This window comes from Melozone crissalis, unplaced genomic scaffold (genome assembly GCF_028551555.1).
Source record: "Melozone crissalis strain CALT ecotype California unplaced genomic scaffold, PUWL_Pcris_2 ptg000016l_1, whole genome shotgun sequence".
NCBI lineage: Eukaryota > Metazoa > Chordata > Aves > Passeriformes > Passerellidae > Melozone > Melozone crissalis.
Window position 1 is genome coordinate 9,716,623 of NW_026535794.1, and position 15,538 is coordinate 9,732,160.

Here is a 15,538-nt window from a genome sequence, read left to right on the forward strand (position 1 = left end):
GATTAAAAATTTAAAAAAAAAACTATTGCCCTGGTCAAAATCTGTGCTTGTTCAGAATGCAGCCATCCCAAACAATCATCAATAAAACATCACTTGTTTGTCTTTAGTAAGAAGTACAGAAACTGGTCAACAAAGCTAGAGAAAACCTCATGGATTTTCTCCTTTGGATAAGCCACTTACACTAAATTTGATTTTCTCCCATTCAAAAGCTATTGTCTCTCATCCTCCAAATTAATTTTGTTTCTTTGAGGGATTTAACTTTTAGGAACATCCTTTTACAGTCTCCCTTCTTTAGTCTTGGTTTGGTTGTTTGCTAAGAATACAAGTGGTAAAAACTGAAAGCTGCAAACCTGAACTGGAAGGAGAAGAGCTGCAGGAATGTCCCAACTGAATTTAAGTAGAGGAGCAACACTGACAGCTTAGAACATGTCACAGCAAAAAAAACCCACAGAACAAAGAAGTCAGGTGACCTGTCTCAGTCCTTTATCATGCCTTGCTGGTGTGCATTAAATCACTCAGATTGTCTTTTTCTAGTAGTTTAAAGAACTGTAAAAATTTAGATCTCTGTTGTGCATGAAATTACAAGAGAAAGAAAATATCTTGGATAGAAGGCTCCCATCCCTGGAGCCAGAGCTTTTTCTCTGTTGAGAGAAATGAATTTGGGCCTTTTGTCCAGCCAATCCAAATCACATTCTCAATGTCTGACTTGCTTTAGCTCAGCACACAGGCCTTCCATGGATCTCCTTGCCCTCACATGTCACACACACCCACGAGGCTGTTTGGGGTGACACCTCTCACTTGTGCCCTTAAGAAAACTGGAGCCCTAGGAGAGCTCCAGCCTGCTCTACCCAAACTTGTCTTATAGCTTATATCACAATAGAACCAGCAAAACTATCAGTCCACTCTGAATATTCCTCTTGGCAACATCCCTACAAGAGTCCCTACAGGGCTAGAGGCAGAGGAAAGAAGAGGATTTGAGACTTTTTGTCCATCTGTCCCAAGCAAAGCAGCAGCAAATCTGTCCTGTCTCAAAGCAGCCAAGTCTGTATGGGCTTGCCAGGGAAAAACCTCAGGTGGCTGCAGTCAGCCTCAAACCCTTCCCAAAGGTGAAGCACAAACACACAGTGCAGGAGGAACAAGAGATCTTGGAGGTAAGATGTTGGTGGTTTGGGCAGGACACAGCCCTGCTCTGCCCACAGGGCCAAGCACAGCACAGCTTCCCTGCACACACAGAGAAGGAGATAGGAAGCAACACAGCATTCCTGTCCCTCTCCCCTTCCCCACCCTGTGAGACTGGTGTGCAGGACGAACAGATGTACCAAAAAGCAAGCAGTAGGAAGAATGCTTTTATACACCTTACAGACTTCAGAGAATAAACTGCAACCTGTTCCTGCTCACAGGCAACATGGTCCTACAAGAACTGACAAACATCATCTACCACAGTTCCTTATTTACACAAAATTATTTCTATTGCCTTTCAGAGGCCCTGGTATAAGATTTATCCTGAAAAAAAAAAAAAAAAACCCCGAAACTTTCAGTTAAAAACTTTTAAAAATGTGGTTTTTTCCTTCCAGTGAAGCACTCTGGAGGAAAATGAAAGGATCAGCAAGCCAGATTGCAGTGTTAGCTGCTGAGCATTCAGAGAACACACAATAGAAGAATGTGTCAAATCTGAAACATGATAACAGAGATGCTGCAAAAGAAAAAGGAAAATCCTAAAACAGAAAAAAGGGTAGAAGTGTGTAGGAAAGACAGGCCTGATTATCCTCTACATTACATGGGGAAAAAAAAAAAAAGCCATTGAAGACAGTATAGTTATTCCAGAAAGAAATCGGGACACTTGAGATGATGTACGGCCTGGGACTGCAAATCAAATACTCTCCAGCCCATTAGGCAAGGCTGTGGTTATCTTTGGCTTCTCTATAACATACAGGCTCTGGGACATAATCAATTTACCAGGGGGAGACAATCCATTGTACTTATCCAGAACCAGCCCACGCTCAGCTGGCAAACAGCCTGTGGCACCACAGGGATGGGTGAAAGGGGCTCTGAAGCAGGAGCAAAATGCTCAGGAGCTGGATCCTGGGAGCAGGAGCCTGGACCTTGGTGGTCCAGGACAGGAAGTTAGGGCAGATAAAACAGAAGGAATTCTCACCCTCTAAAACCAGGTGGCTACAGCCAAATTATTAATAAAACTGCCCGTTGAGTGAATTTATTTATTTTTCTTTGTTTGTGCTTACTCTGCTAAGAAACTGGGGAAAGTTGGGTGGCATTACCTGAAACAGTGCCAGGACCATTCAAAACATTTACTGGTTTAATTTACCAGGCAAGATGCAGCCTGCAAGTCCAGAGCACCTCCAGCACATTTTGTAAGAAATGCCTGTTTGGGTAAGGACTCTGGATTTCCCAGTAATTCAAATGAGTCACTAACTTAATTTTGCCTCCTACTATTTTTACTTAGCATTTTCTTACATCCTAGATACACAGAAATTATCCTGCGGGATGCTTGGGGCATGTTTGTCCTTGTTTCACTAAACACCAAGCTCAAGTATTGTACTTTTGAAAAATAAACAAAGTTGGCTAAGAGGAGAGGATCAGCATCACCTTCACTCTGCCACTTTGAATGAGTCCTATGCAGAAAAATGGACAACTACTTGAAAAAGATAGTTTTTTAATGAAAATTTAGACCTGCATGGCATCATCTCATCCAAGCACTCCAGGATTTGCATATATGCTTATTTTCCTTCCACACCTGCAAAAAGCCCTTTCTCTCACCTGCTCACTCTAATGTAAGGAGTATTTCACTCTGAGGTGTTGCTGCACTGCCACTGCTGCAGCAGCCTAAGGTCTGGGCTGTGGAAGTGAAACCTCCTCTGGTAAGAGCAAGTCCATTTGTCCAACACTGAGTAATTCACAGAAGTTATTCATGTAGACAGGAAAAGGCTGGGGGAGAGCCATCAGTAAAAGCCCAGCAAGCCCCTTTCCTACAGCCTGCGTGGCTCCCCCAGGGCTGCCCCTTGGCCAGGCTGGGGGTGCTGGAGCGCAGGGGCAGAGCAGGGACAGCAGGTGACAGGAGAGCCCTGCTCCTCCAGACACACACCACAGGCTCAAATAAAGACTTCCAGAAGTGCCCTCTGAAATCTCTGCCATCAAGCTCCAGCCCTTAAGATGGGCATTTCTCATTGAGCAGTATTTTTTGAAGTTGATTTTAAATGCTGTGTTACCAAATAAACCCCTATTTATTTGTATCCTGTTTTATTGACCAAGCAAGTTTGATAAATTTCTACTGCTTTATAGATTCATACAGTATTTTGGAATGCCATTTAGAGCACTGCTACCATTTAACTCAATTTTATGACTACCACAGGAAGCAAGGTTAGGGAAAAGCAGAGTCCACTGCACCACAAGAATGGAGGATAGCTCTGAACACTAATCAGATAAAAAATTGACTAAAAGTTAAATCCATATTTGTACACATCCTGTTTTGCTTCATTCTGCTTTGACTTGTCTGACTTCAAGGAAGTGTTTAAACATAAGACAAACTCTTCTTCTAATCACCTTGAAACACTCCTCCTTCTTCTCCTCTCCCAGAATCACTGTGTGTGACTACTGTGAATTCTGTGTAGTCACACATATTTTGTACACTGTGAAAACTGTCTCACCTTAAAGTACAGTGGTTTATGTAACTACTCTATGTACAAAGTATCTGCAGGTTCCTGAGAACTTATTCTGAGACAAAATGCCAATCAAAGATAGACAAAATTGTTCATATAATACACAATAAGCAGACTTAAATGGACAAGAACAACTCTTCTAATTCATATACCATGCCATATATGCATTATCACAAAAAATTACAGCTTGTCCTGTAGCTTTATGTAGTCATGAGATGATATCTTTTTGCCTCTTTAAATAAGGACACAGGAAAAGAAAAGATTAAAAATGCATTATGCCCTTTGTTTTCCCAGTAGAGAACACAAGCAAGCCTTCACAGCATTCTGCCTTAAGGCAAAATTTTCATCTATCCAAAATCCTTACAAAATGTATTCCTTCTGAAATGTTTACTAAATACTCATGTACTGAATAACCTCATCCTCAGTGATATCTTTTGTGCTTAAGTGTAGGAGGGCCCTTGAAAATTAGGTGATATACAGGTAGAAGGTAATACTTTATAGTACAAATTATCCTCAGTTTACCAGCTTCCCTTGGTAATAAAGGTGATGTTAATTGGAGTATTACTGACAACTTGATAAATAAGAACAGCAAAATTTTCCTTTCCCCCTCCCCCCATTTCACTTAGCCCACAATTTCTAAGGAGCTGATATACAGTATTACTATAACATTAAGGCCTAATATTATAATAACAAGTTTGCTTTTGAAATTCAGTCTGGAGTGTAAAATATTAAGCCACATTAGAGGTAATGAGTTATCTGTATTTAAACACACAAACCATGCATGATGGTTAAATAGAGGGTTTGTTTCCAGCAGATTCTTTCAGTTGGAGTCTTTTAAAATATTTGCAGCAAAATATTTATTGTAATTGTTGCAAATAGTGTGTTCTTAACATCTCTAATAAAAAATACCAGCGGGATCAAATCGGTAAGAGCATGGAGAAGTTCTTAGGGGCTTTGAATCCAGCACGATAATGTAATTAATAAGACTGTATTTGACAAAGAAATATATAATTTATACATAATACAATACATGTAATAATGTAGAATTTAACATATAATTTACAACTATATGCCTGCCAAATCAAGTTAATTGGACAAGTTTTTAAAACAGCTGATGATGTAATCCATCTGCACGTAACCTTGAATACTTCAGGCAGTTTGAGAAAGAACTTCATTGTAAACTGTTTGGTCTTTTCCTCCTCACTTTTCAAAGGAAGTTCTTTTGAGATGAATGAAAATGAAAAAGAATGTTATTGACATGAAATATTAAAAGGCAAGCTTGCTGAAGCCAGCTTCAGAGCATTTTAACTTTTGCCTTTTAATTCCATTATGGGCAAGGTTTTGCTGAGCATTATCAGTGATGCAGAAGACCATGCTCATAGGAAAGTTCTGCAGTGCAAAGTATAAAATATGTTGATGATTTAACATGCACACCCCCAGCGTTCCCCACGCAGGGGTCAAAAGCCAGGGTTCAGTTGGACTCACAAATACATCACCCTGAATCAAACAGAGCATCCCTAAATCGTAGCAGTCACTACCACACACTCATTACATTAATAAATTGCTCACTAATGGGAGCAGTGACAAGTAAGATGTGCACTTAGTGGCCCTGTTTGCTGCCTGCTCCTGATGCCTGAATGCCCGTTTTTCTCTGGGTTATGTTCTAAAGTCTTCAAAGTGCATGAAGAAAATCTGCTCAGTGTTGAGAAATAAATCAAAGAGCGTCTGCTGAAAATTCCTAAAACGCTTCTGCCCTAATCTCCTGGACCAGAGAGTGGGCTTGCTGAATGCTAAACTTGCTTTTCAAAGAAGATCAAAGCAATGCCAGCAACAATTAAAAGCAGGGGTGCAGGTGCGCGCATGCGCGGGGGCTCCACGGAGGCACCAAGAGCCTCTTTTTAGTCATCCCTGAATGCTAACGCTGACTTATCTAATCATTCCACGTGTGCTTTGAAAGGACAGGAGACGTGTTTGTGAGAGACACAAAAACTGTCCGCCTTTAGGGATAAAACGTAACATTTTACAAGACACATTATTTCCATTAATTTTGAAAAGCTCCTCAGCTACTGTCTAATTAAACCAGCCTGTAATTTTGTTGTTTAGTGATTCAAAGATAAATGAAGTTTCAATTGTGTATCTATCCTTCCTCCTGTTACTAAGTCTTTCAATAGGCTTTCTCTACCTCAAAACTTCGAAGGCCAGCTGCTTGCCTTACCCCAACACCTGAATAACCAGGTTTGGCAGCTTATCAGGAGCACTGCAGCAATTTAATTTGCCTGCTTCAACTTTTATCCAGTGCTGGTTGTCCTGCCCTCTTCACACAGTTACACAAGAAATACTTGTGTGAGTAGCTAAGTGTAAGGAGTGCTCGTGCCTGAGGGAGGGTGATGTTACATGACAAGTGTTACGCCTCCGGAACGGGGGGAGACTTAGCAGCCAACCTGCTGTTTCCCTGATAATATGGTTTGCCTGTTTTCCCCTCCTCAAGATGGCATTTCACTGCACAAACCAGAAAGGGAAGGAAAAAACCCCCAAGGCCCGCCAATAAACAGCCATGGGAAAAAACTCTTCCAAGTTCACAGGATAAGTAAGGAAGGAGTAAAACCCTGAATGAACTCCCCTGGCTAAACTGGGTTAGGATGAAAAATGCTTCTACTAAATGCTGAAAATTTAGGTCAGTCTTGTTTATGTGAAGATATAAACAACTGACATTTTGAGAAGCATGTGAATCGAAGTGATATTTCTGTGTTCTCTCTGAATCACATTGGGCCACCAGGCCCTTTTATACCAACCAATTTCTCCCCCTTCAAATAAAAAAATAAATCTGAATTGTCATGTCAGCTGTAAGCAGCAACACATTGAAGTACTGTGCTTCAAAGCCTAGTGACAGCAGCCCTGATATATTTCATATTTTTAAAAAACATCGAGTTAACTGAGTGGCTACTTGGGAAACATATAACAGAACCAAGTAGGTACAGTTTTGAAAGCTGCTTGCCTCTTTCCTACCCCCATATTACAGAGGTTACATAATTCCCCTATAAGTATCAAGAGAAGATGAGGAAAAAGATAGCAGATGCCCTTCTGAGACCTAATTGATGTTATCCAAAACATGCATCACACCAGATATCCATTACACTTAACACAGCTCAACGTAAGGTGATTCTGACAATGTGAGTAGGGCTCAATCCTATTTCTCTTCAAATCCACGTGAATAGTTTATTATATACAGACCCAGGCACAGCAATTCATTTTGATAAAATGCTACTTAGCAGCATCAAAACTGCCTGAGCATTTTGCCTTCCTGTACTAGGGCTTCCTACTGCTGCCACTGAAACAAATGGCAGAATTCCCATTTACTTCCATAGGTGGAGAGCCAAGCTCTTAGAAACCTTTGTTTTTAAGGAAAAACATTTTTCCTCCCACTCATGAGTACGGTTCTCCTGAAAACCCAGTGGAACTGTTTAAGAAGTCAGGTGGTTAGGACCAGGCCCAGAGGTCAGGAACAAAGAATATTAATACAGTCTTGCTTTTGAAAAACTGAGCAGCAACCTCAAAGCATTGTTGTTGTTTTCAAAACAGAAGATGTCACTCTCAGATTTAAATATGAAGATTTTAAAACATATATAAATCTGTGAAGAAAATAAGGGAGCACATATTTCATTTAATGTCTGATTACAGATTCTTATTAAACAAACCGAGCTCATTATAAAATCAATATCAACCACTACACTCCCAGGAGAAATGGCAAAAAAGGTCACTCCAAGAAATTCAAACAATTTTCCTGCTGGAAGGGCACGATTTTAATTACAGATACTATTAATTAGAGCTGTCAGTAGGAAGATTGTCCTGTTAATTATCAGAAATTCAGTTTCAAGTGTGGTTTTGGAACCTGGAGGGCTTTTCAAAAAAATTAAGAATTCCTGTATTCACAATTAATGGAAGAGAAAGCCTACCTATTGCTTCTGTGCTTTAAATAAGCCAACAGCAAGTCACCTATTAAAATCAAACAAAAATATTTATGGGCACAGTCTCACTGGCCAACAAAACTGATAAACTGCTGTTTTGTTCACACTTAATCCCAGAGAACACTCCTATTTTTTGTCTACAGGAAATGTTCTTGCTCTCACTCTGTCTTGCTGTGGAAGTCATTAAATGCAAAGATGTGATCCAATGATTTTTTTTAAAAGTAAACACGTCTTTAAAAGTGTAAACCAAAACCATTCCTGGAAGATAATAATTGTCATAGAAACATTCATATTTATTATTCTGTACTTAATTCTCTCTAGACCCAGCCTGTGGAAATATACTTAATGCATTACATCTTTAATATCTAAGAGGTACAGACAGATCCAAACTTTGTGAGGAAATATGAGTTTATTCCCATAATACTCTCAACTGCCAATTTAAATCTATCTCAGCTCCAGGATACAGAAAGGCCAGAATGTCTGATCCTAAGCAGAACAAGAAAGTAAAATAAAACTTGACAAAAAAGTGCCGTCAGCGAGGCCCTATGGGTGCACAATAGACAGAGATACTACAGAGACAATGTTTACACATTCTCAAATTCTTTTTCCTGGTCACGCTCCAAATATTTTGGGTAGCAGACCAGGGCTGTCTGGTATACGACCATAACACATGCACTACCACACCAACAACACACCAAGAAATAAGTGCCATATGATCTAAAACAAACTTCAGGAAGATGCAGTGTCTCTCCACCCAACACTTTTGAAACTGAAAGAGAAAGCTGGAGGTTTCTGATTTATTTCTGAGAAGCTGAGTGCAGTCCTCCAGCATTACTGGGTACACATCTGCTATCATTGTTCTGCTAGAACCAGTCCTGGTTTACCTCCCATCTATCAGCATTAGATTTTATTTTATCTGAATAATGGCAGAAGGTGGCAACAGATCGGGTCAAAGGCTCTTTTCATATCAGACCCTGAAGAAGTCGATTACTCAAAAAGAGAGACATCTTCAGATAACCGTGCAATCCATTCCTCATAAATGTTAAAGATTTTTCGTTATTAATAGTGGCAGGGGTGACAGATTATGGATATTAATGTTATTTTTCTGAGAATTTCAATGGCAAGGGCTGGGATTTTATTTTTTTTATGCTTCTAATTAGGCACGAATTTACAGCAGCTACCAGAATAGCCAAGATTAATACCCAGTAGTAAAAAGCTGCTACACCGAATCCGCGGGACTATGAATGGAACGGGGGCGGGGGGGAAGCGTCGGAAACAAACCCACCCCGCGACTCCCAAGGCGAGAGGGGCCCCCCGGAGGTCTGCGGGCAGCGGGGCAGGGCCGGCGGAGGAGAGCTCGCCCTTACCTGGTATGCAGCGGGCGCATCGGAGCCGGCGTCAGCCCCCAGGGCCGAGAGCTTCTCCTTCAGGCGGTGGTGGGCGCGGTGGCGGAGGCAGTAGGCGACCCCCGACGCCGCCAGGACCCCGGCGATGCAGGCGAGGGAGAGGAGGGTGAGGAGGAGGAATTTCGCGGACTGTGCCTCCTCCCCGCGCTGAGCAAGCGGCGGGACGTTGCTTTTCTGCAGGGAAGGAGAGAGAGGCAGCGCCTGAGTTGCGCGGTCGCGGAGCAGCGCGGAGGGGGGATCCCGTCGGGGGGGGCACCCGGCAGCCCTAACTTTCGGCCGGGGAGGGAGGCAACCGGAGGGGCAGGGACAGGGACAGGACCGCTGCCGTGCCCCGCTCCGTGCCCTCCCCTCCGGCGGCTCGCACTCAACTACCGAGGGGCGGAGGCGGACCCGCGGGATGCGCGCAAGCACCGCCGAGCGCCCCGCGGCTCCGCTCGCACCGCACCGAGGGCCAGGGGCTGCGAGGGGCGCAGCAAGGGAAAATCCGGTATTGTTTTTTTCTTAGTGAAAAATAAAACACAGGAAAAAAAAAACCCCAAAAACAAGTAGGTGGCGATCCTTCCTTTTGTCTGTTGTAGAGGGAAGCGGTTTAAGAAAACCCCCGATAGTTGCAAACTCCTCCAGATTACTATTATTTTTGCAGCAATAGGAGAGAATCCTTCTAGTGCATTTCACTTGTCTCCATGTGCTAAAAAGTTGTACAATAATTTCCCCTCATTAGCTTCATTATAACCTATATTAGCAACAATTAAAAACGCAACATGAAAATGAAAAGACCAGGCGCGCAAATTGCAGCAAGACTCATTTGGCCTGCATTCCCCCTTTCACAATTACCAGGGAAATGAATTGAAAAGCACGCCCCTGCCTCAGTCCTGGTTGCTACAAGACGAGAACAATTAGCAAACTCCTTTCCACCACCTAATTTCGCGTGGTAACAAAATGGATTTTTCCCCATGAATGCCTAGCCGGCCTATTCATTATCTCTCCTCTATTAGTAATTTTCTGCTCCGTATTCAGCTAGCCAGCTCTTAATTTCCTCCTGTCTTGCAGTGTACACAGTGGCTCTTATGTCAGGCCCGGTCCATTTTTATCTTGTAATCATAAAGGCCACCAAAGCAATTATCGCTGGTCTTGACTGTAAAAGCTTGTCATTAATTAGCCTCCTTGCCTTCAGTGCCGCGGATTAGCCGGGGCTGAGGCTGAGTTAATGGAAATGCAGGTTCAGTCAGACTCCCGGATTTTCCTGCCTGGATGCGCCGCGCGGAGGAGGATCGCGGCTCCGTGCGCCCCGGCGGGGCGGCGGGGGGCGGGCAGAGGGCTCCCGCGGCCACCGGCCATGTGCCGTCCGTCCGTCCGTCCGTCCGCGCAGCCACCGCCGCGCCCGCCGCCTCCCCTCCCCTGCACGGCCCCTCCTCCAAATCCCAACAGCCACCAGGAGGAGGGGGCTGCACCCCCACCCCCCCGCGCCCCGGCCGCGGGGGGATCCGGGGCCGCCCCCTCGCCACCGCCCCCGCGGCCCCAGCCGGGCACCTGCCCCGGGGGGAGCGCGCCCTCGGCCCGCGGCGGGCGGGGGACACCGGGAGGGGCAGCACCGACGGCAGCCGCCTCGGCCCCGGGGGGCTGAAGGGCTGCTGCGCTCTGCCGTTAGCATCTCCCTGAAAGGCCCCGTCCCCCCGGGGCCAAGGGTCGCAATCTGCATCTCAATAGGCGGCTCCCGCCGAAGTGCCGGCGCCCCCTCGCCGAGCGCTGCGCCCCGGGACGTTAATCCTTGTCGCCGCGGTGTTTGCCCCCCGTCAGCCGGGCAGGGACAAGCCCCGCACCCCCGGAGTCCCCCGCGGGCCGGCCCCGCTCATTGGGCGGCCCCCGGCTGGGCTCCGGGGCACCGACGGGAGGAAAGAGGCTGGCGGGCACCTTCGGGAACTGCTCCTGAGCCTTACTTCTCTGCTATCTCTACCACGGTTTCAAACGATTTCTTTTCTCCGGGTGCCGCGTGACAGAGCCGCACCAAGCACACGGGGAAAGGGCTATGCGAGAGAAACGATGACAATGATGCTGACAAAGTGCTGTCAAAAGCTCCGAGTAAACATGCAGAAGAGAAAGGGCGGCAGGCTCTTTCTCCCACTGGAGTTAGAGCTATTTTAGATGTTGCTTCCAACTTCGCCAGTTTTCCCCGCAAATCCAGGGCTGCCGTCCCCGGAGCTAGCTGCCCTTGACAAAAGAATTGCTCGAAGAGCCCCCCCCTACATATTCTCAGCGTACAGCTGCACTCGGGAGCCTGAAGCCACGGGGAAGAGTTAGAAATCTTCCGTGGGGCGTTCGGCATTGCTTACACCTTGCCAAGCGTCTGCCCTGGGAGAGTTTGTGCAGCCCTGCCCCTTGTGACAGGGCTTCCAGCAAGCGAGGGCTTGCAAAGCCCCTGCACGTCCAGGGGGAGCGGCGCCCACGCCTGGCCCGACCCCCGTGCCCCGGGAGGGGATGGAGGCCCCACGGCGGGAGGGCAGGGCCAAGGGCAGGGGGCACGGCCGCTCCCCGCTGCCCGCCGGCGCCCGCCGAAGGGGAAGGGAGAGAGGAAAGGGACAGGGGCTCTGCCCGGAGCCGCCGGCCCTTCTCCCATCCCTTTCCTCCCTCCCGCCTCACGGGGAGCAGCTCCAGAGCCGCTGCCGTCGGGGCCCGGACGACTCCGCTCTCCCCTCCCTGCCTGCGGGGTCTGGTGCTCCGGGCCACCTCGGCCAGCCCCGCACGCCGCCCCCGGGAGGGACCAGCGGCTGATCCCCTTGTCCAAGCGGCTGAACCCCCTGTCCCAGCGGCTGAACCCCCTGTCCCAGCGGCTGATGCCCCTGTCCCAGCGGCTGATCCGCCTGCGCTGTCCCGCAGGAAGCGCCGGGTGCGGCCGACGGCAAAGCCCCATCGCCCGGCTCCGGCTCCAACCCCGGGCCGCGCATCGGCGGCGTCCCTGGACCCCGAACCGCAGAGGGTGGCCCGGTCCCCCAAGCACGCCCCATCAGGACACAGCCCCCACTGTCCTCAAGGCAACTGGAAGAACCCGCTGCCCTTTCATCCTGCTCGGTGACCAAACATCACATTATGAAACGGGTAAAAATTAATCCGACGTGTTAGTTACCAACTCCTTCCCTCCTCCCCCCTCTCCCCCCAGCCGCCCCGCTGCCTCTAACCAAGAGCACAGATTTCCCCACCTCGCCTAACCCCCTGATTCTTCCCTGCAATAAGGCCCCAGCCTGAAACGGAGCCCAGGGTTAATTAGAGGCGTCCTGTCAGCCTTGACTTGAAATTGAAAGAAAAGTGTTTAAATATTTATGAATTTGACATTTACAGTCGGATGTCTTTTAAAGCAGAACACCTCTCCCTGTGCTGGTTGGGGCTGCCGTGGTGCGTGTGCCATGGTGCGTGTGCCTGGGGTGGAAGGGGAACAATAGCTATTGCATAACAAGAAAAACAAATTACCTCCCCACCCAAGGCTTAACAAATAAATAGACCACATAAATTACACGCAATTAAATATTAAACTCAGCTACATGTAAGTATGCATTTTTTAAACTTCACATAACAGAATATATTGGCATTCCTCTGATAGATTTTCCCCTTCGAAAAGTGTGGAGTATCAATGAAGTCCCAATGAAGGAAAAACAACTAATTCCTAAATGAATGGCTTAGAAAGTGAATTTGAATGAAGAGGCTTTGGAGGTGTTCATCCAGCCTTGCTTTGAAACAGCCCGACCTAGCTTAAATGCTAGAAAACAAAGAACAACAGCACACCTAACACTCACAGTGTTCACTTGAAGTACACTGTTTCTGTGAGGGTCTGTGGGTTTTTTAAGAGGAAAGAAAATTCTTAGTGTCTGATCTCATGTAGGCTTTCCCGGTCCCTCGACAGAACACATTTTATATACACCCAAAAGTGAGTCATTAACTAGAGCAGCCATAACACTGGAGTCACAAATCACTGTTCTAATCAAAGCGCAGCGTCCCGTTCCGCGGTGTCATCCCATGATGCAGCAGAACAGTCGACATTTCAAACGAATTCCAGGCAAATGTCAGTAAATATTTAATGTACGCTTTCATGTAAATAAGTTCTCACACCTATGCTGGAAGTGTTGGAGAAAGTCTTTGTAAGAGCAGAGAGGAGCTCCCCATGCAGTGATGTGGAAACTCACCATCCAGATGCCTCAGCAGAATTACAGTTCATTATTTACTTTAGGACATAGGGCATGATTCTGGTCCTTGCAAAATTCTAACTGAAGTTGAGGTTTTGTTTTGCTTCATAAATTTAAAAAGATTTCAAACCCAATTTGCCAGTTACTGCACCTGACCACTCTTCCAGTTAGCAATGGAAAAAATCACTACAATTAATTTTTAAACAACTCAACATTATCTTTTTGTTTTGCAATTTTTTCATGCTTCGATTTTTACATTTATATTACACAGCTTTGTTTCTGAACAATAATAAAAAATTGAAGATTTCTTAGTAAATATGGGCAAAAAGAGGAACTTCAGATTATTATTTGTTTCAAAATATTAGAACGTTAAGAAACTCAAGAGGTGCTATTTTTAATTTGGAATTCACTATAGAATCTAATAAATGAGAGAAGTGAGGCGGAAATAATCATGTATTAATTCTGTGCATTACAAAATCTTTTCAGAAGCTATTATCAGAGCAAGAGGCATTGTGGTTTAGATTCAGGGTGGGAGAAATCCTTTGTGCAACTGAAAGCTATTGTTCCTCTGTGCAGATGAAATTGTACTTGCAAATATGCCATTCAAGGAGGGAAAAAAGTACCTAGGCAGAAAAAAAAAGAATTCTACAAGAAAATCATTCGTCTTAAAAATAAACTTCTCTAAAATAAGTTTTGGTTCATTGTTTGTTTGTTTTCTAAGGAATATCCTGTGCTAACAGTTGCAGCCACTGACATTACATGAAAATATAAAGGATATGCGTATTATTTCCTTATATAGAAAGCCTGAAGAAAGGGATGGATGTGTGTGGGTGTGTATATATATAATGTGTGTGTGTGTTCATATGTATGTACACACACATCCCTGTATGTCTGCTCATTTATATAAATCTAAACTTAAATTCACTTCTAGTAATTTCCCTCTCCCAGAGGTTATCTGAGACATAGGTTGATACACTCTGCTGGTTAAGTTTTGATAGGTTACTAGAAAACCAGAGAAACACTTTACGTCAGGAGGAGGCTGGCTACCATAATCTGTCCCCAGGAAAGATACAGAGAAGATTTTTTTCACCTTTCATAAGGTAAGAAAACAAAACAGAAGGGACAGCAGCATCTCCCCCAGCTTTGATAGCTGTGCCTCCTCCCCTACTGTGCTCCCAGTCAGGTTAGGCTGGGGCAGCAGGGCCTGGGGATGTTCACCTTTTGTGCTGTAACACCCCTTGTGTTCAGCACTGCACTCCCAAACTGTTTGGTCCAGGCTACTTGTTGGTGTTTTAAACACTATCTTTGGAGGTACTGAGAGATTTCTAGGGCCACTACCTTCTGACTCCCTGCTCACACCCCCTCCTTCTCTCCCCGGAAAGCTCACCTGATGCCAGGATCACTTTCAGCAAATGTCAGTTCATCACCTGAAACGAGGTCAATTTAATGCTTTTACTCGGGAGGATGAAATTGGATGGGAAGGTACTTTTTGCTTCTTTTAGGGGTCGGAAAGATTAGACAAATCGACAAACACAAAAGGCAGATGGATTTCTGGGAACTGCAGCTTATTCAAATCACTGAGAAAGGTCACTGCAAAAGCCACAGATCTATTCATCTGTAGGGGTACAATGATCTTTCCACAACCTTCAACACCACAAAGCACTCTGGAGCGTCTCTATACCTTTTAGTAGGATTAATACCATGAACAATGACTGAATACAATCAAGAATTCACTGAGTTCAAAGATCCCTTGATCAATGGTAGATATTTTCTTCTGGCTTCCTAAAGGCAAACAGAAGTGAAGTTTCTGGTTAGAGTTACAAGAAATAGAGCTATTATTCTGAATCCCACTACAAGGTGGTATTGAAATGCCAGAATGTCCAAGCACCCTGAAGAAGTTTGTGGCATGGAAGGAGTAAGGTTGTGAAAGAGGAAATTCAATGAGCTTCAAGATGTTCATGAGCATCTGGGTATTTTTTAAAGTCAGCAGTTAGGTAAAGAGTAAAGCACAAAAGCCTACAGCATCACTGAGACAGCGCAGGGATAACACACAACTCAGGAAACCGGACAGCCACATCCATGCCTGTGGAAGAGGCAGGTGAGTCGGAGACGGAGGAGCACGGCCCATCCTGTCCGAAGCCGCACAGTGCACCTCTGAGGTGGCAGCAAGAAGAGGAGGGCGCGGAGACGGCGAAGAAACCACGGTGAAGAAACTTCGATCCCCGTCTCTAAGTACTCGGGGGCAGTTAGGGCAAAGCAGCAGAGTGGGTGCACCAGGAAGCAGGTTTTCCTCCGGAACCCAGGCTTTGTTACCCGGAGTA

At 45.5% G+C, this 15,538-nt stretch overlaps 1 protein-coding gene across 1 annotated transcript in view; it reads right to left on the reverse strand.

Moving 5' to 3' along the window:
* PTPRN2 (protein tyrosine phosphatase receptor type N2) overlaps positions 1 to 15,538 on the reverse strand; it is a 634,421-nt gene that overhangs the window by 97,245 nt on the left and 521,638 nt on the right. The window contains exon 13 of the mRNA XM_054274266.1: positions 9,007 to 9,219. Coding sequence (XP_054130241.1) covers positions 9,007 to 9,219 — 213 coding nt within the window. The remainder of the gene's footprint in view (positions 1 to 9,006; positions 9,220 to 15,538) is intronic.